Source organism: Cylas formicarius, unplaced genomic scaffold (genome assembly GCF_029955315.1).
Source record: "Cylas formicarius isolate icCylForm1 unplaced genomic scaffold, icCylForm1.1 PGA_scaffold_3__17_contigs__length_32017465, whole genome shotgun sequence".
NCBI lineage: Eukaryota > Metazoa > Arthropoda > Insecta > Coleoptera > Brentidae > Cylas > Cylas formicarius.
Genome location: NW_026844326.1, coordinates 14,699,889 through 14,725,043, shown reverse-complemented (window position 1 = coordinate 14,725,043; position 25,155 = coordinate 14,699,889). Strand labels below are relative to the sequence as shown.

Below are 25,155 nucleotides of genomic sequence, written 5' to 3'. Positions count from 1 at the left end.
GATACATTTTTCTCATTTTTTAAATATTTTTCTACATAGTCCCGTTGTAACTCTATACACTTTTCCCAGCAATGCTCCTCAGAGCCCGGTTTTCAGATGATGGAACCAAAAGGTGAGTAAGGCGGATGGTACAAGCAGTTCAAACCGTAATTCTTGAATTTTTGCCATGGCAATCGCTGAGGTATGAGACCGCGCGTTGTCTTGGTGAAACAGTTTTGTTTTTGCAAATATGACCTTTTTTCTGTAATGAGTAATGATGCGTAGCATGCTCCTGTAATGGTTTTTCCTTTTTGAAGGTAATAGATTAAGATGACTGCTAAAAAAAACCGCAATCACTTTCCCAGTCTAAAAAACAGGTTTTCGTTTTTCCGGAGTTTGTTCCCACTTCGTGGTCTACTGTTTTTACTGTATTTTTGATTAGGGCGTATAATCGAAATTAGATCTACATCTACATGTTTAAATTCAGCTGCCCAAATTTTCATTTGCGTAGGCGCATTGCCTTTCAAAAACAAATATTTTATATCAGCTCTATATTCAATTTTTTCCACTTTCACGAAAACACTCACGTTGACTAATTCAAACGACTCTCCACTAAAACCACGGTTCCAAAATAGTAAGTAACTATCAAAAGGTGTACAACTACTATCACTAGCTTTTAGTAACTAGTGTCGCCATCTTCAGGGTGAGGTCGGAAACTTCTGAAGTAACCCTCGTATGGACGGTTTTTGACAGCACTTTTGAAGTTCACCTGGAGCGGCAAAAACCTTTGTGCCGGCGCTGTACCGGCAATAAACAACAACCTCTTTCGTTACCAAACGGGTACCGGCATCTCCTTGACCTTCACCGATTTTTTCTTATAATTCTTTAAACGATTAAAGTTTATCTTAAAATCCAGAATAATTCTGTTTACTGCCTGGAATTAGATACGTTGCATCAATTGTTGAAACGAATTTGTGGTAATTTATATTCCATGCACGGTAATTATTATTATTTATCATTGACTTGACAAGAATAAACAAATTAATGCTCACATGGTGCCCTCCGGCGAGGTCGCGGGATTAGTAGCGAGCCGACCAAAGAGATTCACTTCCACACGAGTGCATTTAACTGGAGGGAGAAGCCGTGGATTTACTTAAAAGCGGCAAATGTTTTTGCAGTCATTTTAAGTAAATAAATCGTACCACTGCAATTAAGTCGACAAACATGGGTTCTCTGTTACCAACACTTGCGATCATTATTGGCCTCTTGAACATCGTAAGTTGTAAGTAATTTTTTTTTATTTCCTGCACTCTTACTAAAACTAAATTATTTTTAGGCGATACCAACTGCGACACGCTAGGAATTCTGCTTTACGAGGACCTGGGTTGTAAGCCGGTTAAAACGGAGGGACAAGATTGTCCGGAAAAATTCGAATGCGACTTGGTGAAAGCGAATCAAACCGCTTGCATGTTTAAGGGTCGAACCCTGAATGATGGCGATGAAGTGGACACGGACCTCACTTATTCTTCCTGCAACGTCGGATGTCACTGCAGATCGTAAGTTTGGGAACATATATTAAAAAAAAACAAATACGTTAACTAAAGTCGGTAGAATAATTTTTGGCAATTAATGGCAAAACTCTACAAGGCTCAATAAATCTAACAATATCTACAAAAATCCTGTACTCAACAGTAAAACTTGGAAACACGGTTATTTAATATTTAATATTACTAATTTAATTAAAATTAAAAAACATGTAAATCTTCCATATCCTTTCAGTTTGAATCGAGCAAAAGAATTTTGACCGCAACTGCTAAACCGCAAAAGTAAATTTTGAAGTCAAACAGGATGTTTCATTTAAAACAATGTAGTGCACACTACGATCAATTTTTAAGTTACCCAGTATAGATTTTCTTCCCATTAAGTTTTTTCCTGATTTGATTTTAAACAAAATGAATCAAATTTTAAAATATTTAATTTTGACCTTGTTTGTTAGATATACACACTGTTTGTTTATTTTTTGAAATGCCCCCATTAACCTCAATATTATAAATTCAATAATTGACCAATCCTCATCAAAATTATTGTTCGCTTGATTGCATCGGTGCAGCTTCGCATCGTCTTTTGTATTATTATACACAAAACTGCATAAAAAATCCCAAACAAATATTTTAATAACGTTAGGGGCCACAGTAATATTCTAATAAATCACAAATTACCAAGTCTGTCCGGTTCTCAGTACTTGCTTTACAATTATTACAAAGGTATAGCCTGCCACCTAGTAAATTAAAATTAGTGAACATTTTGAGAGTGTTTTTTAAAATAAGTACACGTACTTTTTTAAAACTGAAATAAAGCTTTTTGATTTAAGCTCGTATACTTATCTATTGCTAAACCGCATGTTTATACTTTTAAAGAATTAAATAATATATATATATATATATAATAATAATTATACTAATTATTAATATTACTATTACTAATATTAGTATTACTATTATAAAAACACAGTTTCTGATTATTTTTTTATTTAGGAATGGAAGGGATTGATGATTCTTCTTAACTCAATTTAAGGAAAAAATTATGCAATCACATAAGAAAACATTTCTGTTATTTTGTTTTATTTAAAAACTTTTATCCCCGGCAATTTTCTCGTAATTCTTACAGGTTCCAAAAAAATTATTAGATGCAAAAAATGCAGTGGGCTGCTATGACTTCTTAAGAAGTTTCTTATTTTTGGTTTGTTTGGCATTCCTCAGTTACTGAGTACAAAATAACACTAATTTATTCGAAAAATCGAAAGAGTCTGCTGCATTACACTAACGTAGATACGCATGCAAAAGAATCCTTATACACCATCCTATTTTAAGGGTAGTTTCCTAAAATGGAAAAAAGGAGTTTTGATATCGATCGGCACCGCGATGTTCGAAAACTCGGATTAGTAATTACTGAAATAAGTATTATTGATGGGCAACCAGAGACAAGTACCGGGGAAATTGCAGCAGAATTAAACACTGAGTGTGGATATTACAATAATAGTTATATCCATACCTCGTAGAGAGGGTTTAATCTCTGTTTTTCTAGATTCAATGCTTTACATTTAATTTTTTTAAATGTCAACCGTAAGTTGGTATGAAAATATTGCAGGAGACAAAAAAGTTTCTTATAAACCGTTCTTTTTTCCTTATTAATTTAATTTCAAAAAAGAAATGTGGATTTTGGTGCCAAAGTTTCAAAAACTGGAACATTTTCTAAATTGAGTATTCTTTTTATCAAATTTATCAAATTATTAACAAGGTCAAAGAGATAATCGTGTTATGAAAACAATTTCAGTATAGCCCCTTATAATCGCTGAAATTTTTTTGTTGTTATTTCGGATTGTTACACAATATTAATCTCCTTAAGTTTAAAGAAATATTTGAACAGAAACGAAATACTGAAAAAATAATATATTATTTTATCCGTAAGGGATTTTGACACATTTTTGAAAGAAAAAAATATCTCACTGACTCTATAAAAATAAAAATTAATTTTGCAATTGCGATTTTTTTGGTATTAAATTTCCGGAGTGTCTATTTTTAATAAATCACACCAATATTTTTTTTTAAACAAAATCGTTACATGGTACGAAAAATGCAAATTGATTCCAAATTGAATCGGAATTTCGAAAGTATTTTTTATTTATAGAGGAATTAGTGACGTGCCCTTTTTCATTTCCGTAATATTCGCCCCTATATATATATATATATATATATATATATATATATATATATATATATATATATATATATATATATATATATATATATATATATATATATATATATATATATATATATATATATATATATATATATATGATGACACTATACTCCGGGATATCATCCGTTCGCTCGTTGAACTCCGACTGGAATCCTGCAAATCCTGCATCCCCTGCAAATCCTGCATCCGACTGGAATCCTGCAGACGTTTCGCCAAAATCTCACTTGGCATCTTCAATGCTCGCGCTCCGAAAACACTTCGAACACTGGGAGGTTATCGGCGGTGCGTGCGGTATTTATACTCTACGCCGGAGATGGTAACGGTGCTGCTTGTGCGTGGGGGGAGGTGGCTCCGCCCCCTGAATTAGAAATCCTTCAGTCAAATTCCAAAAAAAAATCAGGACAAGTGCCAAATACAAACCGAAGCAATACAGTTCATAACATTTCAGCATACCATCTTTCCGATACAGAAGTCAGCGTACTGAATAAAGGATTTAACTATGCAATAGCTCCAAAAAAAGTACAAGTCGAAGAGATCGTTTCCAACGTCGAAGCAAGTTTTTCCACCATAGACGAACAAGATGCGGAGTTAATTAGGCAAGATGTCGCCAGAGTCTTAAGACAGTCAAAACCACCGCAGCCAAACTTAAGCAGAGAAGAAATGCAAGCCTTAAGGAATCTAACCAAGAACGAAAACATTCTAATAATGCCAGCAGACAAAGGAAATGCCACTGTCGTCATGAATACGTCGGATTATAATGCAAAATTGGAGGATATTTTGAACGACCCAATATACAAACTAGTCACCAGAGATCCCACGACATATTTGGAAAAAACAACTAAGTCCAAAATTCTCGATTCATCAATAAACGAGGATACAAAGAAGAAACTTATTCCGAGGGAAAAATCGAGTCGTTGCCCAAAATTCTACGGGCTCCCAAAGATCCATAAGGACGGGGTTCCCCTGCGTCCAATCGTAAGCGCCTTTAACTCACCATTATGCAAGCTGGAAAAACATCTGGCCAGTGCACTTCAGCCTATAGTGAAAAAGGCAGATTCCTATGTTAAAAACTCAGAACATTTCACTCAGATTTTAGGTTCTCTCAGGATGGACAAGGACGACATTATGGCAAGTTTCGATGTCAAATCCCTCTACCCGAGTATTCCAGTAGAAGAGGCACTCTTGCTTATAGAAGAAAACGAAGATCTTCCGCCATACATAATGGATCTGTCAAGACATTGCCTGAAAAACGCTTACTTTATGCACAACGGGAAAATTTACCGACAAATAGATGGAGCAGCAATGGGATCATCTCTCTCACCTGTGATTGCTAACCTCTTCATGATTTACTTCGAAAAGAAAGCAATAGAGAAGGCAAATCTGAAGCCAAAACTATGGACAAGATACGTTGATGACGTATTTGTTGTATGGCCTTTTGGCAAGGAGGAGCTTTTGAAATTCCTAGATCATCTGAATTCCATCCACCCAAGGATTCAATTTACAATAGAACTTGAAGAGGATAACAGTCTGCCCTTTTTAGATGTGCACATCACAAGGACCGAAGATGGACACTTGGAACACACTGTCTATAGAAAACCAACACACACTAATAGATATCTGAACGCTAAATCTCATCACCACCCATCACAGATACAGGCAGTGGCAAATACATTAATTGCTCGGTCCTTCAGGCTCACAAACGAGAGGAACAGAGATAAAGAACTGAAGAAAATTAGTACCTGTCTTCGACAAAACGGATACCAAAGGCGTACCATCAGCAAGGCAATCAGTAAACAACAACAGCCGCAGCAGAGAGTGCAGGACGAGACCCAACGAAGATCGATCGCTGGGGTTACTGACAAAATCGGCCGAATATTACGGAAACACGACATATCAACGGCATACAAACCTGACCATACCATCGGAGCAATACTAAGAAACCCAAAACAAAAAATTACTCTGGAAAACCAAGGAGTATACAGTGTAGCATGCGGATCGTGCAGCCTGACGTATGTGGGACAGACCAACAGAAGGATTTCAGCCAGGCTCGAGGAACATCGTTTAGCCATAAGAAACAAACAAACAACATCTGCTTTGTTTCAGCACCAACATCAGACAGGCCATAAAATTGATTTCGGCACTTGCAAACAAATAGCTAATATTCCTGATTTTAGGACTAGGATTATACGAGAGGCCATCGAAATAGAAAAGTCCGGACACCTCAATACGAGAGACGACGCTCTGCATTTATCCAACACGTGGAGAACGATAATCAAACAGCAGAGCGATGCGCAGCAGCCAACGGGGACATCGCAACTACGATCGGGCGAAATTAACAACGCGACAATTCAGGGGGCGGAGCCACCTCCCCCCACGCACAAGCAGCACCGTTACCATCTCCGGCGTAGAGTATAAATACCGCACGCACCGCCGATAACCTCCCAGTGTTCGAAGTGTTTTCGGAGCGCGAGCATTGAAGATGCCAAGTGAGATTTTGGCGAAACGTCTGCAGGATTCCAGTCGGATGCAGGATTTGCAGGATTCCAGTCGGATGCAGGATTCCAGTCGGAGTTCAACGAGCGAACGGATGATATCCCGGAGTATAGTGTCATCACATTTTTCCATCCGTGAATCAATACGTGAGAATATATATATATATATATATATATATATATATATATATATATATATATATATATATATATATATATATATATATATATATATATATATATATATATATATATATATATATATATATATATATATATATATATATATATAGTGTCATCACATTTTTCCATCCGTGAAAATATATATATATATATATATATATATATATATATATATATATATATATATATATATATATTCACGTATTGATTCACGGATGGAAAAATGTGATGCCACTATATTCCGGGATATCATCCGTTCGCTTGTTGAATATATATATATATATATATATATATATATATATATATATATATATATATATATATATATATATATATATATATATATATATATATATGCTTGTTGAATATATATAAATATATATATATATACATATATATATATATATATATATATATATATATATATATATATATATATATATATATATATATATATATATATATATATATATATATATATATATACCCTTACGTCACTGGTAAATTTTTTCGCAGCATTAAAGATTTTTTTTCTTTAGTGATAATTAAATTATAACAATAAATAATTTTTTTTCTTATGCGTTAAAGACCATGCAGTCTCTTTTATTTTACTTTCTAGGGGAGAATTTACATGTGCCATCCTGGACTGTCCCGAATGGCTCGGACTGAGAGCCGAACCGAACTGTTATCTTAAACATGAACTTGGAAAATGTTGTTCTACCGGGCAAATTTGCTGTAAGCCAATAATAATCCTTTATCTAATTAAAACTGACAGTCGTTTCGCAAGCAGCGCCACCTGCAGACGTACAAAAATGCAAGCTTTCGGACACAGAATCTTACAACGTTGGACAACAATTTTCTCCCAGGGATACCTGCTTGAGCTGCGTTTGTCCTGAAAATTTTAGCGGGAAACTGGACGAGAAGGCGTGTGCCAGGAGAAACTGCGCAGCGCAGTTGCGTCACAGCGCAGACATCGAAGCCAACTGTGCTCCCGCGTACTTTAAATATGGCGGCAATACTCTTTGCTGTCCCGATGCCTGGCTATGTCGTAAGAACCTTAATAGCATCTCGATTTTTGATTGTATGATAAGCGTATCGTATTTTAGCTTCCACATCAGATAAGATCGAAGTGGTGAATTCCGATGCTGCTAAAGGTACAGGTAATTTTAGTGCAAACCACCCTCGTCGTCTTTCATCTATATTCATAACTTATAGGCTTGGAGTGCAATTACGGTAACCAAAAGATAAACTTGGGAGAGGGATTCCATAGAAAAATCAATCAGTACGGACAAGACCGAGATATCCAGTGCGAATGTAGTTTGCCACCACTGCTGACATGCAAAGAAAAATAAAAACCCACAGAAATTTAACCAATAAATTTTGTTTTCATTCACTCATTTCTAGGTGTTCACAATAGGAAAAGATTGAACTTTATTCATTGTAACGTGCAAAGCCTGCGCTTTGTAGAAAAGCAAAGCATTATTAAATGCAAATACCTTCAAACTAGCAACAAAAAATTAAAGGTAAATTCGAAATTATAAAAAGCTGAGCATACAAACATTGAGTTGCTTGTAGTCAAGTTTCCAGTATAGTTCTGTAGTTCTCCTAAAATGTACATAAGTAGACTTGAAAGAAATTTTAGGCAATGAATATCAAGCAATCCCAAACGATAACTATCACTTTAATATCAGCATAAAACGAGCCAACGCAAAGATGAAACTCATAAAAACTGCAACCATTCAAAATTTTGTTTTGAATTCAATTAAAATTGCCTAGTTACATAGTGGCAATTTTTTTCTAAATATGACTGTTTTTGGGGCAATAGATGTTTAGGAAATAAAATAAAAACAATCCCAACACTAAACTTAAGTATAATTAACAAAATATGTACAATTATAGATATCCAATACTATACTTATGTATAGAAAAATTATGTCCTTTCTCTCTTTAATATAAAATCCATATGAATAACTTGCAAAAATTTTGCACAAAAGAATATGGCAACTCCTTCTTTTAAATATCATTTTTATTAATTAATTTATAACTCATCCATTACTTCTGCATCAGTAAAAAATTGGTGTCAAAAATTACTGGGTTCATTCTATCCTAATTCTCAAAATAGTGGTGATAAAACTTGGCTGATCATTTGGGAGACTTGATCTTTATCTAATACTGCATCTTTTACAACAAATCCTTTTTCAGCCAACTTCACAACTTTTTCTTTTTCTTGTTTGATAGTGTTATATTTGGTTATCTGACAAAACCTTTATTTTTTATTTGTCAATCCAATGGCTTTACTTTGCTATTTTTTTCTGTACCTTGATTTACAATACATTTTTTTTAACTTTTGTTTCGAAATTAAGTTTTTTGTTTTCCCAATAGTTCTTTATTATATCTGGAGGTGACCGAGGAAGCATCAAATTTGTTGAAAGAGTTTGGACTTTTATTTTCTAACAAATTTTCAGTGCCTTGATTTACTTCAACAATAGTTTCCTCAGTTTTACCTTGGATATCCACAATTACAATTTTCTCAATTAGAAAGTTTGAAACAATGCTTGCTTTCTTTTTATTTAAAACGCTATCCACCTGCTTAACTGCAAATCTTGATTTTTTTGATTCTATTTCAAAAAGTTTTTGCGATGGTACAGCATGTTCCTTTAACCGTTTTTTTAATGGCAACCCTGAAACAAAAACACATAGTTATGAACATAGGACGCAAGTAGTTCAATGTCCATAATGTCTCAATCAAATCGACAGAAATACATACCAAGTAACTCATTTCTCAAATCACGTTTAAAATCTTCAGGGAGGAAGTGTTCAGAACAAATTATGCCGTTGGCGATATTAGAATTAGCATTTCTACTGCACAAGTGTACCCACTTTTTTCTCATAACAATTGATTTCGGAAATCTGTGAAAAGTTATACCTGGCAAACGTTTTTTGTAACTATTGTTGCAGTTATATACGGCACACGTAGTCCCAGACATTGTTTTTGATTATATAGATTTCTGCAAAAGTAAGTATACCAGTTATAATAACATAACAAAGTTTGACATATCACTTTCAATTATAGTCGAAGAAACTTGCAATAACAATTTAAGAAAAGATCGCAGAAATTTCTTAAAAATCAAATCCTTCAAAGATTAGCTCACACAGCATAAATAAGAAAATTGTCTCCTTGAGTCTTTGCCCATAGTAAAAAAAATCGCCCTTGGTTCCACACTTAGGCACAGGAATTTTAATCAAAGTAGATATTCTCATAACTTTGTTATTAGTCAAATTGACGTGCGTAAATGTTCTTTGGAATTTCTAGGATAACATCTAATTTTCACTTAAGTATCCAGAAGTAATTATTGTTAACAGCGAGAAAATACTAATCTCACTCAAAAGGGCAAGTTTGCCAAGATCATACGTCCAACAACCAACTTCAGTTGTTATAGTAAATCGCATGTGTTCAACAACAAAAACGGCAAATCATAAAGAGTTACACTACCGATTTATTTGTTGCGGGTATTTAGCATCTGGGCACTGAGGTTGGAGGCTCATCATTATCGAACCAGGTTTCATGAGCATCAAATCAATTTCTAAAGATACTCTTCTATTTGTACTGTCTTTGATATAATGTAAGGTCTGATTTATGCCATAGATGATAGAAAGAAGTTTTGGTTTTGTTTTCAGGGTAACCAAACACACAGAATACAACCTCTTACCTATCTGCGCCAAAACTAGTTGTCTTTGCCCGATAACCCAACCCAGCCAGTGATAAATAAGTTATGGCAGAAACGAAAAGTGGATTACATATTCTTAGTTAATGATCGATTTATAATTGCAATGAATAGTGACGATGTTGTATATCTCTCTCTCTTATTTTTTTCTATAGGATTTGGAGTTTTTTATAGGAAACTTCCAACTGCGGAATATAAGCAAAATGTAGGAGCCATTTTGGGGTTGATAATTGTATTTTTGGTGTCCGGATTTCATTCTCTACATTTCCTTTTTATAATAGTTGTAAATAGTCTTATAATATATTCTGTTGACAAAGGGTAAGGTTGGATGGGTTTAATAATTTTACAGACATATAATTTCGAGATTTTCAGAAAATGTCATGTTTACAGTTTCCTGTTCTCCTTTTCTTATTTATGCTTCTTCAGGATGTCTGGATATTTTGGAATGGCATTCCCATCGGGGCACACCAATTTGGTACAAATGATTTTGACTTTGAAGTTAGTTGGTCTGGCATTTGAACTAAATTCTGGTGACATTGATTACTCTCAGTTAAGCATAAGGAAAATATTTTACTACTCATTTAACTATTGTGGAATATTAACAGGTTATATTTCTTGTCATATGTAGTAAGTGTATTTTATTGTAAATGTTCTAGGACCATACTTCAAGTATAAAACTTTTATAGATCATTTATATTGCCCATTTAACAAATATGACAACTATAAGTCTGCAACTCTTAAAAGATTATTTCCATATGTACCACTTTATGCTATTATTTTCTTGATTTTTGATTCCACTTGGCCAATGACAGTGAGTTCTTCCTTCAATGGTAACGCAGATCTTGTACGTTCTGTTGTAGTATACACTGACAGTAGAATTTTATCAAAGATCGTTTTTATACCGATACTGGTACATTTGGCCTACTTTTACAATCTTCAGAATGAGGATCTATGTCGGTTTAGTTCTTTCAGAATGTTCTTGCATCATGGCTGGATTGGGAATCTATCCTACATTTACTAAACCCAAACCCGGAAAGGGGCCTTCAGACAATATAGAGAAACTAAAAGAAATTTGGTAGGCCTTAAAACAAACCAAAAAATATTTAATAAATTAATGTTTTGTGTATAATTATTTTAGTGTTGATGAAAGAGCTTTGGAAACTTTAGAATATGACTATGAAACAATCAATAACATCAACCCTTACATAACTGAATTCTGTCCTACTTATAGAGAAGGAATCAAGAATTGGAACATGACTGTTCAGTATTGGTTAGGTGTTTATGTGTATAAACACTTTCCATACAAACAGTTTAGAACTTTTGCCACTCTTTTTGTTTCATCAATATGGCATGGCATTACTCCTGGCCACTACTTCTGTATTTGTACAGTTCCCTTAGGCCTTTTAGTGGAAGACATTTGGGTTAAATTATTAATTAAAGATAATTCTATTATTGTAAGTATGGATGTAAACCAACTCTGCATTCCTATATATCTGCTTTTATTGTAGCCAGCCAGGACAGCTTCACTTATACTGTGGTTTTTGAAAATGCAGCTTTTTTCTTACCAAATTATGGCATTTAATATGTTGGACCTTCAGAAATTTATGACATATTATAATTCTGTTTACCATTGTGTACCAGTTTTATGTTTTGCCTTGTACTCTACTGGAATATATCTTTTAAAAAATAGGAATACAAATACTAAAGAATTTTAAGAAAGTATGTTTTTATGTGTGATTTAATTCCATTTTAATTTCTCCCAAGATGCCTGTCTTGACCATGGACAAATAATTATGGGATTTATACAAAATTACAAAAAAATGTTGGGAAAATCTCTGGGAAGTAATGCTTGGACTTGAATTGACATGGGTACAATACAAAATAGTGCAAAATTTTCCAAACCGAACCATGTGAGATATTCAGATTACTTCCAATTTTTCTAGTACTAAGTTCAGGATTTTCATCAATAGAATTTAAAACTGCTTCTTCAATTTCTGGAGTTCTTACAGCCCAGTGAGCCCCTTTTAAATGATTATCTACCATCAAAGTACCTGTTTCAGTCAACCTTCTATGTACATTTGAAAAAGCGATCTTGACATAATCTGGCGCACAGCCATGAGTCAAACCATACATAAAATGCATATTTGCCAACTTCTCATTTGTAAAGTCGACCATTCTTTTTTTAAATAACAATGCTCCGATGTTTTAAACACCAAATTAATAAGACGCAAAGAACTGAATTTAAAAGCTGATGTCAAACAACCACCTTGACAATAGAATTAATAATTCTTACAGACTCAGTCTACTACAATGTTAAGAAATAATTATGAAGATTTCAAAAATACACCTCAGAGTTAACGTACTTCATATTCGTAGTTCGATTTTTTGAAGTATTTTAATAAAACAAATAATTATTTAAAGTAAGAAATAATAATGATAATAATTGTCTACATACTGTAATATTTTTTTAGGCGTAATCGTACATTGGACTAAAAAAATGAAGAAATTAAATTACTTTAGAAATGACTGGAGATTGTAAGAATAATTATTATTTTAAGAGACATTCCGTATGCCCGCCACTAGTATATTTTAAAAAATTACACATAGTACATGTTTGTCAAATTTCATTACCATATCTAAAATGGTATTACAATAATGTTGAAATACTATATACTATTTTATACAAATTAGAGCAAGTACCCAATTTCCATTTAAAAAATTCTTATATTGGTCTAGATGTAGGACTGACATGGTGGTCACGTATCCCGAGGTGTACCGCCAGAAACCAGAATAGGAATAAGGCGAAAATATGAATGTTTTTACATAAACTAACTTGCAAGAGCGATGAATATTCACTGAATAATCAGATACGGATATGGTGATACAAAATACGTCGATAGATGGTGTACCAATCCTCCGCCGACTGATCATAGCGATTATCGTATAAGGAAAAGAAGAAAATTGACGCATAAGGTTATGTGTTATATTTTAACTTTGTTGTTCACGTCCTAAACACAAGAGCCTATAGTATGCCGAAAAACATTATAAAATATGACAGTATTGCATGATATATTAAAATAATATTAATTTATAAAAAATAAATGGAAAATTTATTTGACGAAATTGGGATTCCTAAAAATCACATTAGGAAATCTAGTAAAAATGATAGATTTGTTGTCTTAGTTAACAAACAATGGTTGAAGTAAGTTTTCCATTACTTTAAATATGGAAAAATGCTAAAACGTGCTCTTCTTTAAGGTCATTATGCAAACATTCCACTTTAACAGAATTTATTCCACATCCTAATCTGGAATCTTGGCCACTTAATGAAGAATTTAGTTCATGGTTGAGAATATTTGTATCTATTTACAAGAAACGGGATGCCAAAGTCATACCTTTGCCTAGAATTAGACAGTTATTAAAAGAAGACAATCCATTAATGTATCATCAACTTCTGCAATACATTTGCCAAACAAACTACAAAAATCTGTGGAAGGATGCATATAAAAAATATGTAGTATCAGAATTCAATAGAGAGACTCAGGTCCCATTAGTATACTATAATGATGTTCTACGGGAGATTTTATTAAGAATCTATGGGTGTCCGATTGTAAATAGTTTGGATACTCAGGACAGTCAAGATAATTCAAAGAGTTTTGATACTCACCCAAATATTCTGCTAGCTATATGTGGTATTGAGACCTTGAATGCATTTTTTTTGTTTCATTTTCCATATTTTGATCATACACTCAGTGATTGTGTGACATTCAGTCCTGCAATTTTGGATAAGTGCTGGACAAAGCCACTCTTTATCATCTATCAGTTATTACAGTTATTAAAATCTTTTCATGACAGAAGTTTGACATTGGGAGATATTAGTTTAAATGATATATATTTAACGGAGAATTTGTGGATCCATATTTTCCCACAAGTCAGTTCAAATATTTACATGAGCGACAACTTAAAATCGGACAAGCTCATGACAATAAAAGATTGTAAATTAGGTCACAAGTTTGTTAACAATTTGAGGTGTGAAAATTGTGGTTTAAGTACTTTTGATAAAGTTTCAATTGTAAACAAAAACCTACAAGAACTGTCTAATCTATGGATAGAAGGGAAGATATCTAACTTTACATACATTTCTGTTTTAAATAAGTTTTCGGGTCGCAAACTTGGCGATCCCAATTGCCATTATGTATTTCCATGGGTAACTGATTTTGCTTCAAGCAATGGCAAAAATTGGAGAGATTTGAAGAAGTCAAAATATAGACTTAATAAAGGAGACAGACAGTTAGATCTGACTTATGATCACTCACAAACACAGGTTAGATCACTCATAAGGTCAATTCTAGTTTGTCTGTCATAAGTTTCCTGCCACTTGCAGGTACCCCATCATGTTTCGGATGTTCTATCACCCATTACTTTCTATGTTTACATGGCCCGACGAACACCCAAAACAGTTTTGTGCAAAAATGTTCGTAGTATTTGGGTACCAGCAGAATATCCAAGTTCAATTCAAAGAATGCATGACTGGACTCCTGATGAATGTATTCCTGAATTTTTTACAGATCCTTCAGTATTTAGAAGTATTCATGATGATTTGGATGATCTGGAAGTGCCTCTGTGGGCATCAGGTCCTGAAGACTTTGTAGAGAAACACAGACAAGCCTTGGAAAGTGATCATGTCTCAGAAAGGTTACACTATTGGATAGATTTGACCTTTGGTTACAAGTAGGTGTTTTGTGTTATACAGGGTGTTATGGAATTCATATCATAAATAAAACATTGCTTGATTCAAAACAAATATTTTGTTCACTATTGTGACTATTTTAAATATGTTATAATGAGACAATTCTCAATTTTTTTGTCTAAACAGCCAAATATAATTCAATTCATGTATTAAATAAAAGGGGACATTTTAAAAATGACAGATTTATTTTATTGTCACTAATATAATTCTCTAATTTCACTGGGTGTGGTATAGAAAGAAGAAACATTAATTAGAATTGTTAGTCAGTCATTCTTTGGAACTATTAATGTAACCTGATAAGAATGAAACAATCATTTTTTAGTATTTTGATATATGAAAATTATAGTATAGTGTTGTTAGATGTACTGGGGTGAGTGATGCATCACTTATTTAATATTTGGACTTATTTCATTAAAAGTGGCTAAATTTGGCTGAATGGTCCAATGGACAAACAAGCATTTGATAGATAAGAGTTTGTGACTGATTTGTTATGTAGATAATTTTCTTATAAGATTTTTTACGTTAGAAAAAATATTGCTGATAATTGAGATTAATTGTGATTAAGGGTGAATCACTGCGTCTAATACTCTCACAAATCAGCTGCAATCATGCGAAATCAGTGCACTTGAGGGTCACTGGTGTCACTGCCGAATCCCGTAAAATGTCGATATTAACTGACGACTGACGTCATCATGGTGTTAAACAATGAAATCGCGGTACAAAGTTAATGTGACGCTCTGCGGTTTATTGTTTACTTTTGAGTATTTTTTTAATTTATTTTATTTTCTATTACTATTTTCGTTATTATTTATCTTTTATTCAGCAAAATGTTTTAAAGGAACGAGGTGTTTTGTTTAATTAAAATAGTAATAACAATAAAAAATGATTAAGTTAGGTGTCATAAATCTGCAAAGTCAAAATGGTGGCGTTTGTCTGGTATTCGTTTTTTTTTTTATTTTCACCTTCATTTTCGTAGCCAACTTCAGCAAAATATAAAACGGGTATGTGATATTTACAATGGCAAAAATTGTATTGCCAATATTTTGAAATCTAAAACTTTTTGAAATAGAAAACATACAAAGTGTTGGCTATTTAAGAAAAATGATTATAAATTATCAGTTTTTCTATAGTTAGTTAGTGCGCACCGCATTATTTAAAAAATATCAATATAGATCGGCAAAGTAGCAATTTAACAAGTAAATCAACCTAAAATGTAAAACGAAGGCTTTAACTAGCAGAAATAGATAAATATATTTAAAGCAGCCAGCGTCATTTTTGACATCAAATTCTAAATTTATGAGATTTAGGTATAAAATATTATATATGAAATATGCGAACGTTCGGCAGAATTCAAAACTGCCTCCACTAAGATATTAACACCCTGGATATATGATAATATAATAATTTTTTCTTTAAGTTTTTTTTAAATATTTTGTACAAGTTCTGAGATAAGGTGCCATCCCATAATAAAGCCTCCCGCTACATATTTCGTCATATTTTTTACAGATTTCACCCAGCAGGCTATTTAAATTTAGAGCGATTTTTCATATTATCGCCAGATTTTGAGTTTATTTTTTTTTTAATGTAAATCTTTGTAAATCTAAAATTAGTATCTTCATACCAAGACGAAAAACAGACCAGATGATGACGTTTAAGGTTAAAAAAACAGTTAAAATTACTTTTCTTCCTTTCGCTCTCTCTTTCTCTCTCCTGCTTGAAATTTTGGAAAATTTACAGTTTTAAAAATTGCAGAATTTAAATAAAAGATTGCCAAAAACGCATCGAAATGAGATTAAATGAGCCTTTACATACAGCAACTCTTGTGCAATTTTTCCTGTATAATGTTCTAATAAATATTTTAATTATGAAAACCATAACAGTATAATTTGTGAATCTTTAATATTTTATATATATTTGCATGTAAAAATTATAGTTCAGAGTTCTTCATTTCTACTTATTCTGTCATTTATAATTCCCGAATTCCCAATGCTAATCTTTATTAAATTAATCAACTTCTACAACTTTATTCGAAAGGCAAAGCCAAAAAGACAAGTTAAAATAAAAGTAATTTAGCTTTATGTATTTAATTAATTTTGTTTTATGTTTAATAACAGTTTTCTTGCTTTTGTTTTGTTAGATTATCCGGTACTGCTGCTGTAAAAGCGAAGAACGTGTGTTTACATTTGGCAGATGACCACACCAATTTGACTAAATCAGGTCTAGTTCAATTATTTGTACAACCCCATCCCCCAAAAGCCATATCGTCCCCCTTCTTTGGAAAACTACCTCCGAAAATCGTTGTTAATAAATCTAGGTCTCGAGACAGAGGTAGCGAAGATGGAGGGGAATCTGGTAAAAGTGATGAAGATGAAATTACCAAGGCCATTTCGGAGTCTTCGTTGTTCGGATTATCCAGGATCATGTCTAGGAGTAGGTCTTCCTTGAGTGAGGATCAAGGTATTTGAATCAAAAAACAAGCAGACCAAATCTTATTTGGCATCTTGTTTTTAGGAGGATCAAAAATTAGTCGAAGCCCTAGTGCTCAAAGAAGTACAAGCCTAGGGCCTAAAAACGCAACATTCACTTCCCACCTAAACCAACAAGTCAAAGGTAATCATGTGCAGACGATAGAGTTACCCAAAGAATATAAACCTGAATTTGCTTTGGAAAACTTGGAAAAACGATACTCTTTTATGTCTAAAACGTTTTTCACAGAATGCGCGAAGTCATTTGAAGTGTTTGAAGATGAGATCAAAAGTGACGACCATTCCTTAGTCCAGAATGCCTTTACAAATTTTATTTATACAGAAGGGTTCAAAGAAAAACTATTTTCCACGCCAAATGCCTTAAAGTCCCATACTTTCCCAGTGGAGAATAGCAGAACTCAAATCCATCTGCGACATAATGTACAGCAAAACATGAATCAAATTATGTGCAATTATTCAGAAATTATTTCGAAGCGCAAAGTGAGAGAGCTGCAAGTTCTAGGTTGCCTTATAGTTGAAATATTTATGGCAAAACACCTACGAGCCTTGGGATCTAACAATATAGGCCTAACTTTCTCAGAACGTTTCAAAAACTGCCTAACTGTGATCAAAAATTTCAAAAATGACATTCCTCGTTGTATATCTTACATAGCAAATTTGCTCTTGCAACCTTCGACATCAGATCTTAAAATGTCATGCTATGCACCTATAACCCACTTAGGTTTACCTCCACCCAGTGCTCATTTGCTACTGGAACCATTGCTCGATTGCTTAATTCCATTCCAGAAATCATTTTCAAAACTTTACATGCTACTTGAATCGCTAAAGGAATTTAAAAATGTTGAACTAGAACTAGATTTACTTTATCATTTTGATTGTGATGGCACTATGTGTTCGGACTATGAACAGTTAGAGAAGACAAAAATACTATTTTCTCAAAATATAGCTGAGTGTAAAGTTAAATTATGTGTAAAGCATCTGGAAGAGCTTTTAATTCAAATCAATCCTAATTATGATGTGGAAATTGTTAATATAATAGTCTCCTACATAGTAGACCTCATAGAGGACCCCCCAACCTCTGTGCTGTCGGCTTGGTATCTCTTTGACCCAATTGCTCGCGTTCTGGGGCCTAGGAGAACTTCAGAAATGTTATTGCAGCCCATTTTGAAACTCTTTGAAAATGAACCCAATGAGAGTAGTCTGCCTTTCTATGGAAAAATTGCCAAGCTTTATCACCACAGTTTCCTTCTTCGGTTGATTGTGAGATTAGGTTTGAAATGCTTCCTTGAAAACTTTATGACACCATTAGTTGAGGCAGTGGGCGGTTACAAGGATTACGAGAAAATTGAGTTTTCACTGCACACCCATTTAGAGAGGATTGCAAAAAAAACGTCGCACTTAAAAACTATGCAAGCGGACAAAGAATTTTCCAGTGAAACTGCACCTAAATCGAAAATAGAGCCCCCGCAGTTTGACAAGGAGGAAGACCTCTTTGAATTGGATGAGGAAAAAGAAAATGAGGAGCAAATGAGGAGTCTGATTGAACATTTGGAATTAAACATTGCTTCAGATCTTCCGTTTAATCATTCAACCGCTGAAGAAGCCTTAGACGCTTTCAGTGAAAACATTGATCAGTTGCAGAATATAGAGGAAATGACTGATGAGGGTGAGACAGGGAATAAATCGGGAATTACTTCTCCTACAATTCCGATACCGTCCAGTTACCATAACACCTTGGCCAACATTAGTATGTATTATTTCATTAATTTAAAGTTTCACAATAGTATGCTACTTTTTCGAGACATGAAAAATTGCGCAAGCTGAATTTCTTTAACTCTCTTCCTTTTTTAAATATCGAACCTTTTTTTTGATTTTTTTTCTTTTTGGTAACATTGGGAAGCCTCTTCCTTGTACAACTTTTTGCATGCAATTCAGTGCTACTCTCAAAATAGGTATATGGTGTTTTGACATGACTAGCTAATCGCTTGTTAATAAGTTATCCAATTAATAGGTAATTTTTAATTTCACAAAATAACCTATAGAAAGTCTCTAAATAGAAAGCTTCCTAATTTTTGGCCATACAAGATTGATTTGAAATTTTTTCTCCAAAATATGGTCCATATTGTGAGACGAAAAATATATAATACACTGTTGCCGTAGATATTGCCAAATACTAGACCATCTTTCTTTTAGGCTGTGAAATTGGTAGTAGAATAAGTGAATCCGGTAGCCTACTCGAGACGAAGTCATTACCATTGGATTCTCCGAGTTCTTTAAATGACCCAACAAAAGATTCAATAAACTCAGAAGAGACCCCTTCTAAACCTAGTGCAAGACCGAGAGACGTAGACATCAAAATCTCCGAGATAAGTGTTGACTCGATAATTTGGCTCTCTCATAGACTCGGTCCTGTGTTGATGGCCAGGTTTTTGTCAAGAAATTTGTTAAAAATGCTTACGTTATGCTACGTTGGACGGGATAACTTAACCTTCCTGTTACAAGATGATAACAAAGCAGATGGCATCAGCATATCTTTTCATAAAGTAGTGGGAGACCAGAGTGCTATCAAAGTTTTGGATTGTCTGGCTAGCATTGCTGGTAAGCAACAATTACATATTTATTTAAATGCTCCCGCTAAATATTTCAATTTCAGCTCTATATGGAGAAAAATTAATATTATTTCAATATCTACCTCACATTAGTGAATTATTGACTCTGTCCAAAAAGAAGCTTACAGCCACCCTTGAAGGTGGATTGATATCTGGTTTGGTACTGTTGAAGCATATCATCCCGTACTTATCTGATTCAACTTTAATGGACCAGCTTCAGGTAAATGATAGTGTAATTGTTAATAATTGTAAACAAAAAAAAAATTTTAGGATATCTTCACTAACATCATTCACCCAACCGTCAGGTTGTTGGGTTCCATAAAGCATGTATTCCCCAACGGTTCCATTGGAAGAAACGTTCTAGCAAGAAAATATATTGACACTTTATACATTCTTTCCATTAGAATAGGTTCTGATATGTCTAGGAAATATTTGTCTGTCCCATCCTTGCAGAGATTTTTTCTCTTGTTTGACAAAACTGGCGAGGAACAGATCACGAATCATCCACCGTGGCAACTCGAACGACCTAATTCTGGAAAATCTCATGCTGAATCAGAGACGTGTGATTTAGCGTCGACGTCTATCCCTCACATCAGACTCAAAGACTCTGAATCTCTAGATAGCCTGTCACCTACATACAGTTCTTATGCATTTGACGACGAGAACATCGTAAAAGCAGCCATCGACGAAATCCAAAATGTTTTTACCCCAGACCTAGCCCACACCTCTTACCTGTCTTTTTTGAATCACATTGGAATCCACTCCTTGGATATATCCTTGAAAAATCACGACAGAATCCGGGAGTTATGCCAAATTCACGAACAGGAAATGAGAAACAGCGAATCTTTCGTGAAATTGAAAATTTCTGATTTTAAATCTTGCCAAAGTATGGGGTCTTCTGGTAGCATTGGCAGTAATATTAGTGTGATTGGTAACAAAAGCAACTGTGTTTGGTATATTACATTAACGACAAGTCTTTGCTTCTTAGGTAACAGGATAGATGTTCAAGATCGGCCTTGCTTGTCGCCCGCTACAGATTTGCTTTCGTTGGTTAGTAATCGTATCGAAAATAGTAGTCGACATCTGAGAGGAAATTGGTTCTCGTATTGGGCCCACGAAATCGGACGTCACGAAAAAGACAATTCCTTCAATTTTAATCAAATTAAACTGCAAACATTCGTGGGTAAGTGGTGCGTGAATCTAAAACAAAGGGGCGCAGAAATTCGCTGAATATTATCATAAATTTTTTTTTCATTAAATTCTTTTTTTTGGTAGATGAAAGATGTTTATGCAAAGTAAGATGTAGCATGTTATATGCAAAGGAGGCATGAGAATTTATTCATAAAATGAGTATCAAACGGAGCGGCATATATATTTATGAATGATTTGGTTCCCATTCTTTGTGTATGTAATGTAATGTAATAAACAAATAATAGGCACAAAATAATTAAACAAGAACATGGGGCATACTAAATAAAAAAAAAAACAAAAGAGTGTAAGCATATAAAATGTTTGTGTTAATAACGGAGCTCTCGGAACAAAGATTATTTCTGCTCAATTCCAATTTAAGATAACGGACAAAATTTATTTATTTATTTTTTCATGGGTTACACCATTTTACAAATTTACCTTAACTATGAATAACCTTATGTTCACGTAAACTAGGATATAATAAAAAGAAAATAAACTATGGACAGTAAAAAACTACATATCATTCAGGTGGCAGTACTATAAATCAATTTAACAACATTTGTCTTAATTTAATTTTAGAGCTATTTAAAAGTATTGATTTACAAAGGAGACCAGCCTATATAAAGGCATATTTTGAGAATGCCGAGTATTACTCAGTACAGGAGACAAAAGGTGACTTCCTCTCAATTCTCTAGAAGGGACATGAAAATTAAAACTTGACAGAATACAAGGAGAATTAATAGCACCATTTAGCATTCAAAAGACAAAACATAAATCCAGAAATTTTCTGCGATCCTCGAGAGTAGCCCGTCCATGAAGCTCCCCCACTTTGTGAATCGCTCTGGCCCATTCAATACCCAAGATATCTTAAAAAATTGTTCTGCACAGCCTCAATTCGGTATTTGTGGATTTCGTAAAAAGGAGCCCAGATTGATGACCCATACTTCAAGATAGGACGGACATATGAACTGTAAAGCACGACAGTACATCCCAAATCAAAATCAAAATCTCCAGACATTCTCCGCACCAGACCCAGCACACGGTTAACCCGACTAATGACATCGTCAAAGTTCCGCTCAAAACTTAATTTGTCTTTATTACTTGCACTCTCTTCAACACACACTCATCCATTCTATATGAGCAATCAGCAGGATTTTTACATCGAGAGAAAACCATACAGGCAGATTTCATCCTGCACTATTCCACTAGCGAATTACTATCCCTATCCCCTTAGTATCCCTAAATATACCACTGTATACAGCGGTAAATTTTTAAATCTTCTGCAAAAAGTGAATAATCTAACTGCAAATGATAAACCTATATCATTCACCAGAAGAAAAAACAATTTTGGGCCCAGATGAGACCCCTGGGGGAGAAAAACAGCTGATCTTGACCTGTTGAGTACGACCCCGGAGATAGCTTGATAGCCACATTAGAAACGCACCTCTAATACCAAACTTTTGAAGTTTGTTCAGTAATATCCCTTGGTCCAGCAAATCAGAGGCCTTGTTACAACAAACTAATGATGTAATATTTTATTTAGAAAAAATATACCACCGATATCTTGTATCTCCGCCACCGGCGCATCTAATTTTTTAAAAAAGGCGTCAGGTTATGAACTGAATTTGTGTAGATATACCCAAGGTTTTTGTTTCACTCGTTTTATAAAATAATTGAATTCATGGATTATGAAGCTTCATTGGCACTCTTTGTGAATCACCCTGTATAAGGAAAATAAATATATGATTTTTAAGGTCACATAAATAGTGTCAAATGTATCCACCCACTTGATAACGAGAACAGTTTTATGTCGGGCTCGAGAGATAAAACAGTAAAATTATGGTCCTTGAGAAGCCAGGGCGACGGGTCTGCTACTTCCAACTGTCAGTGGACCTATACAAATCATAAGAAGTCTATTTTATCTATGACATTTATCGAAAGCATGCGATTGGTGAGCGATTGTTGCGCACCTTGCTCTTTTGTCATATCTGCCTTTACTCTTTAGGTGGCGTCTTGTGACAGCGTAGTTCATTTATGGGACCCTTTCATGGGTGTGAGTATAGCCCAACTAGAATCGTCCAAGTATTCTCCGGTAAATGTGGTGAGAAGTATGCCAGCCCCTTCTAGCCTGGTCTTTTCAGCAACCACAGAAGGAGCTGTTAAAATCATTGACACCAGGCTTACCACATATGTATATGATTTGAAAGTAAGTGATTATCCACGAACAAAAGTTATGATTTTTGATTCTGTGCTTACAGATTACGGTAAATCCTTCTGGTCTGATTCGTTGCATGGCCGTCAGTCCTTCGGGCAATTGGATCGCTGCAGGACAATCGTCCGGTTGTATTACTGTCTTAGATACTAGAACGGGTTTAGTTATATCGAGTTGGAGAGCTCACGAGGGAGAAGTACTCCAGTTAGGTGCTGTGGACGATAATGCAATTATCTCAAGTAGTCTGGATCAGACCATAACCGTTTGGAGTGTGAATGACGGGAAGTTTAAACACCACATGAGGTAATCACTATTGTTAATTTTTTTTCAGCTGTATTCTGATTTCTTCCCTTTGTAGGGGTCCCACTGAGCCGGCTCATTGTCTCGTCGTTTATGACCAATGCCAATTGGTCAGCGCAACCACTGCCAATAGAGTAGGTGTTCACACTAGCATAGCGGCGGATTCATCTTATAGTAGTACGAAATTGAGGGGCGATACTTTTAAAGGATTGCTAACTGCGATGGCTATTTTGCCGCTAAATCGATTACTATTACTTGGAGCTGACAATGGGCAAATAAGCTTACTTTGTTAAAAAATGGTTAGTGTTGCATATTTGAAACATTGGTTCGAAAACTCATTTAACTCAATTATTCCCTTTCAGAAAATATCTAAGGGAGATTTTTTACAATTTTTGTTATTTTGGTGATTCAGCCTCGCAATTAAAAAAAAACACCAGAAAATCGAGTTTATCGCGATTATGCAATAAGAGTACAAGTAAAAAGCAAATGAAAGTAGTTTAGATGTGTTAATGTGATATGCTTTAATGAGATTTAGTATTAATGCGTTGAATATGTTTAGATTGTTGAAATTTAAATTTTTATCGGTGGAAGAGTCGGATCAATATAATTTTGGAATACTCGGTTTCATAGTAAGATTAATTTATTAAAAAGCTCGCAATTGAATCTGCAATTACAGAAATGATATATGAAAATTTAAAATTCTCCAGGATTTGGATTACACAATTTTAGCTTTTTTTTAAAGTGCACCTAACCGAAATTCCTTTTTAGTGTACTTAAATAGGGTTATATGGCATTATATTTCATTTTCCGGTATGGTATTATTAATTCCAAAGAAGTAATTTAAAAAAAATGTATAATTATTTTAACATAAAAGACATTAATTAACGACTAGGTTAAGGAGACAACTTCAAGTGTAATCATGTTTTTGTAAATCTTATATTGTTGATTCTAAAATAAAAAAAAATAAATCGGCCAAAGAGTGATTTAAACTTACCCAAATGAGGAAGTCATTGATATAATTTCGAAGCCAGGATAAATAAAGCCTTAACTCGTCCTGTGTTAAATTATGAATCGAGAACAAGAACAATTTCTGGTCACTTTAAATCCACACAGTGTGAAAAGTGCAGTTCATTGCGCCGATGATCGTTCAGTCCTTTAAAAAATTCCATAGCTCTGATTTTTTTTTACCTATATTAAATTTAAGTAGTAGCTTTAGGGTGTGGAAGCATAAAGCTATTAGATAATACATATGGTACAGTAAAAATTGATGCGCCTTTAACATTCAACTACTAACCTGCACTTGCTTCTTTCTAAACAGCGATATACAACTCCTCACTTGTTTTTCCAGGACACAGACCTGGACAAATTTTGAAAAAATACGGGCGTAAAAATGCCACAGCTAAACTGAAATCTGTCGAATTTACGAACTGTCAGCTGCCATATTGGTTGTTAAACGTCGCTAGGTC

General features: G+C 34.1%; 4 protein-coding genes across 7 annotated transcripts; 3 read left to right on the top strand and 1 right to left on the bottom strand.

The window, feature by feature from the left end:
* The first annotated feature begins 1,070 nt into the window (after window positions 1–1,070).
* LOC132699581 (von Willebrand factor C and EGF domain-containing protein-like) lies at window positions 1,071–7,794 on the top strand. 2 transcript variants are annotated; one of them, XM_060666377.1, is made up of 6 exons: window positions 1,071–1,261; window positions 1,316–1,535; window positions 7,036–7,151; window positions 7,207–7,464; window positions 7,523–7,570; window positions 7,632–7,794. In XM_060666377.1, the coding sequence occupies exons 1-6, from the start codon at window positions 1,204–1,206 to the stop codon at window positions 7,766–7,768; spliced, it is 837 nt and encodes a 278-aa protein (XP_060522360.1). In that variant the 5' UTR covers window positions 1,071–1,203; the 3' UTR covers window positions 7,769–7,794. The 2 variants fall into 2 exon arrangements, with proteins under 2 accessions (XP_060522360.1, XP_060522359.1); XM_060666376.1 differs by having other exon boundaries at window positions 7,523–7,576.
* Window positions 7,795–7,798: 4 nt separating this feature from the next.
* Window positions 7,799–9,720, bottom strand: LOC132699583 (THAP domain-containing protein 2-like). 3 transcript variants are annotated; one of them, XM_060666379.1, is made up of 3 exons: window positions 9,478–9,720; window positions 9,184–9,424; window positions 7,799–9,097 (listed from the first exon to the last, which is right to left on the bottom strand). In XM_060666379.1, exons 2-3 carry the CDS (start codon window positions 9,401–9,403, stop codon window positions 8,775–8,777), a joined length of 543 nt encoding a protein of 180 aa, XP_060522362.1. In that variant the 5' UTR covers window positions 9,404–9,424; window positions 9,478–9,720; the 3' UTR covers window positions 7,799–8,774. The 3 variants fall into 3 exon arrangements, with proteins under 3 accessions (XP_060522362.1, XP_060522363.1, XP_060522364.1); XM_060666380.1 differs by having other exon boundaries at window positions 9,482–9,720; XM_060666381.1 differs by having other exon boundaries at window positions 9,569–9,720.
* Window positions 9,721–10,129: 409 nt separating this feature from the next.
* Window positions 10,130–11,856, top strand: LOC132699507 (lysophospholipid acyltransferase 7). Its single transcript, XM_060666261.1, has 6 exons — window positions 10,130–10,459; window positions 10,514–10,746; window positions 10,798–10,952; window positions 11,002–11,216; window positions 11,280–11,595; window positions 11,650–11,856. The coding sequence occupies exons 1-6, from the start codon at window positions 10,248–10,250 to the stop codon at window positions 11,854–11,856; spliced, it is 1,338 nt and encodes a 445-aa protein (XP_060522244.1). The 5' UTR covers window positions 10,130–10,247.
* An 846-nt stretch (window positions 11,857–12,702) lies between these two features.
* LOC132699465 (WD repeat-containing protein 81) lies at window positions 12,703–24,657 on the top strand. The gene is made up of 13 exons (XM_060666187.1): window positions 12,703–13,343; window positions 13,400–14,465; window positions 14,526–14,872; window positions 17,029–17,348; window positions 17,403–19,124; window positions 19,571–19,975; window positions 20,031–20,206; window positions 20,257–20,917; window positions 20,975–21,169; window positions 22,932–23,128; window positions 23,183–23,383; window positions 23,436–23,692; window positions 23,748–24,657. The coding sequence occupies exons 1-13, from the start codon at window positions 13,243–13,245 to the stop codon at window positions 23,980–23,982; spliced, it is 5,883 nt and encodes a 1,960-aa protein (XP_060522170.1). The 5' UTR covers window positions 12,703–13,242; the 3' UTR covers window positions 23,983–24,657.
* The last annotated feature ends 498 nt before the right edge of the window (window positions 24,658–25,155 follow it).

Bases quoted from the DNA above. Each gene is read 5' to 3' on its own strand.
- LOC132699581 (XM_060666376.1), top strand. From the start codon at position 1,204: ATGGGTTCTCTGTTACCAACACTTGCGATCATTATTGGCCTCTTGAAC. The intron at 1,536-7,035 runs GTAAGTTTGGGA...TTTACTTTCTAG, and splicing joins GTCGGATGTCACTGCAGATC to GGGAGAATTTACATGTGCCA. The intron at 7,465-7,522 runs GTAAGAACCTTA...ATCGTATTTTAG, and splicing joins TCCCGATGCCTGGCTATGTC to CTTCCACATCAGATAAGATC.
- LOC132699583 (XM_060666379.1), bottom strand. From the start codon at position 9,403: ATGTCTGGGACTACGTGTGCCGTATATAACTGCAACAATAGTTACAAA. The intron at 9,098-9,183 runs GTATGTATTTCT...TTTTTGTTTCAG, and splicing joins TTTGAGAAATGAGTTACTTG to GGTTGCCATTAAAAAAACGG.
- LOC132699507 (XM_060666261.1), top strand. From the start codon at position 10,248: ATGAATAGTGACGATGTTGTATATCTCTCTCTCTTATTTTTTTCTATA. The intron at 10,460-10,513 runs GTAAGGTTGGAT...CGAGATTTTCAG, and splicing joins ATATATTCTGTTGACAAAGG to AAAATGTCATGTTTACAGTT. The intron at 11,596-11,649 runs GTAAGTATGGAT...CTTTTATTGTAG, and splicing joins TTAAAGATAATTCTATTATT to CCAGCCAGGACAGCTTCACT.
- LOC132699465 (XM_060666187.1), top strand. From the start codon at position 13,243: ATGGAAAATTTATTTGACGAAATTGGGATTCCTAAAAATCACATTAGG. The intron at 17,349-17,402 runs GTATTTGAATCA...TCTTGTTTTTAG, and splicing joins TTCCTTGAGTGAGGATCAAG to GAGGATCAAAAATTAGTCGA. The intron at 23,384-23,435 runs GTAAGTGATTAT...CTGTGCTTACAG, and splicing joins CATATGTATATGATTTGAAA to ATTACGGTAAATCCTTCTGG.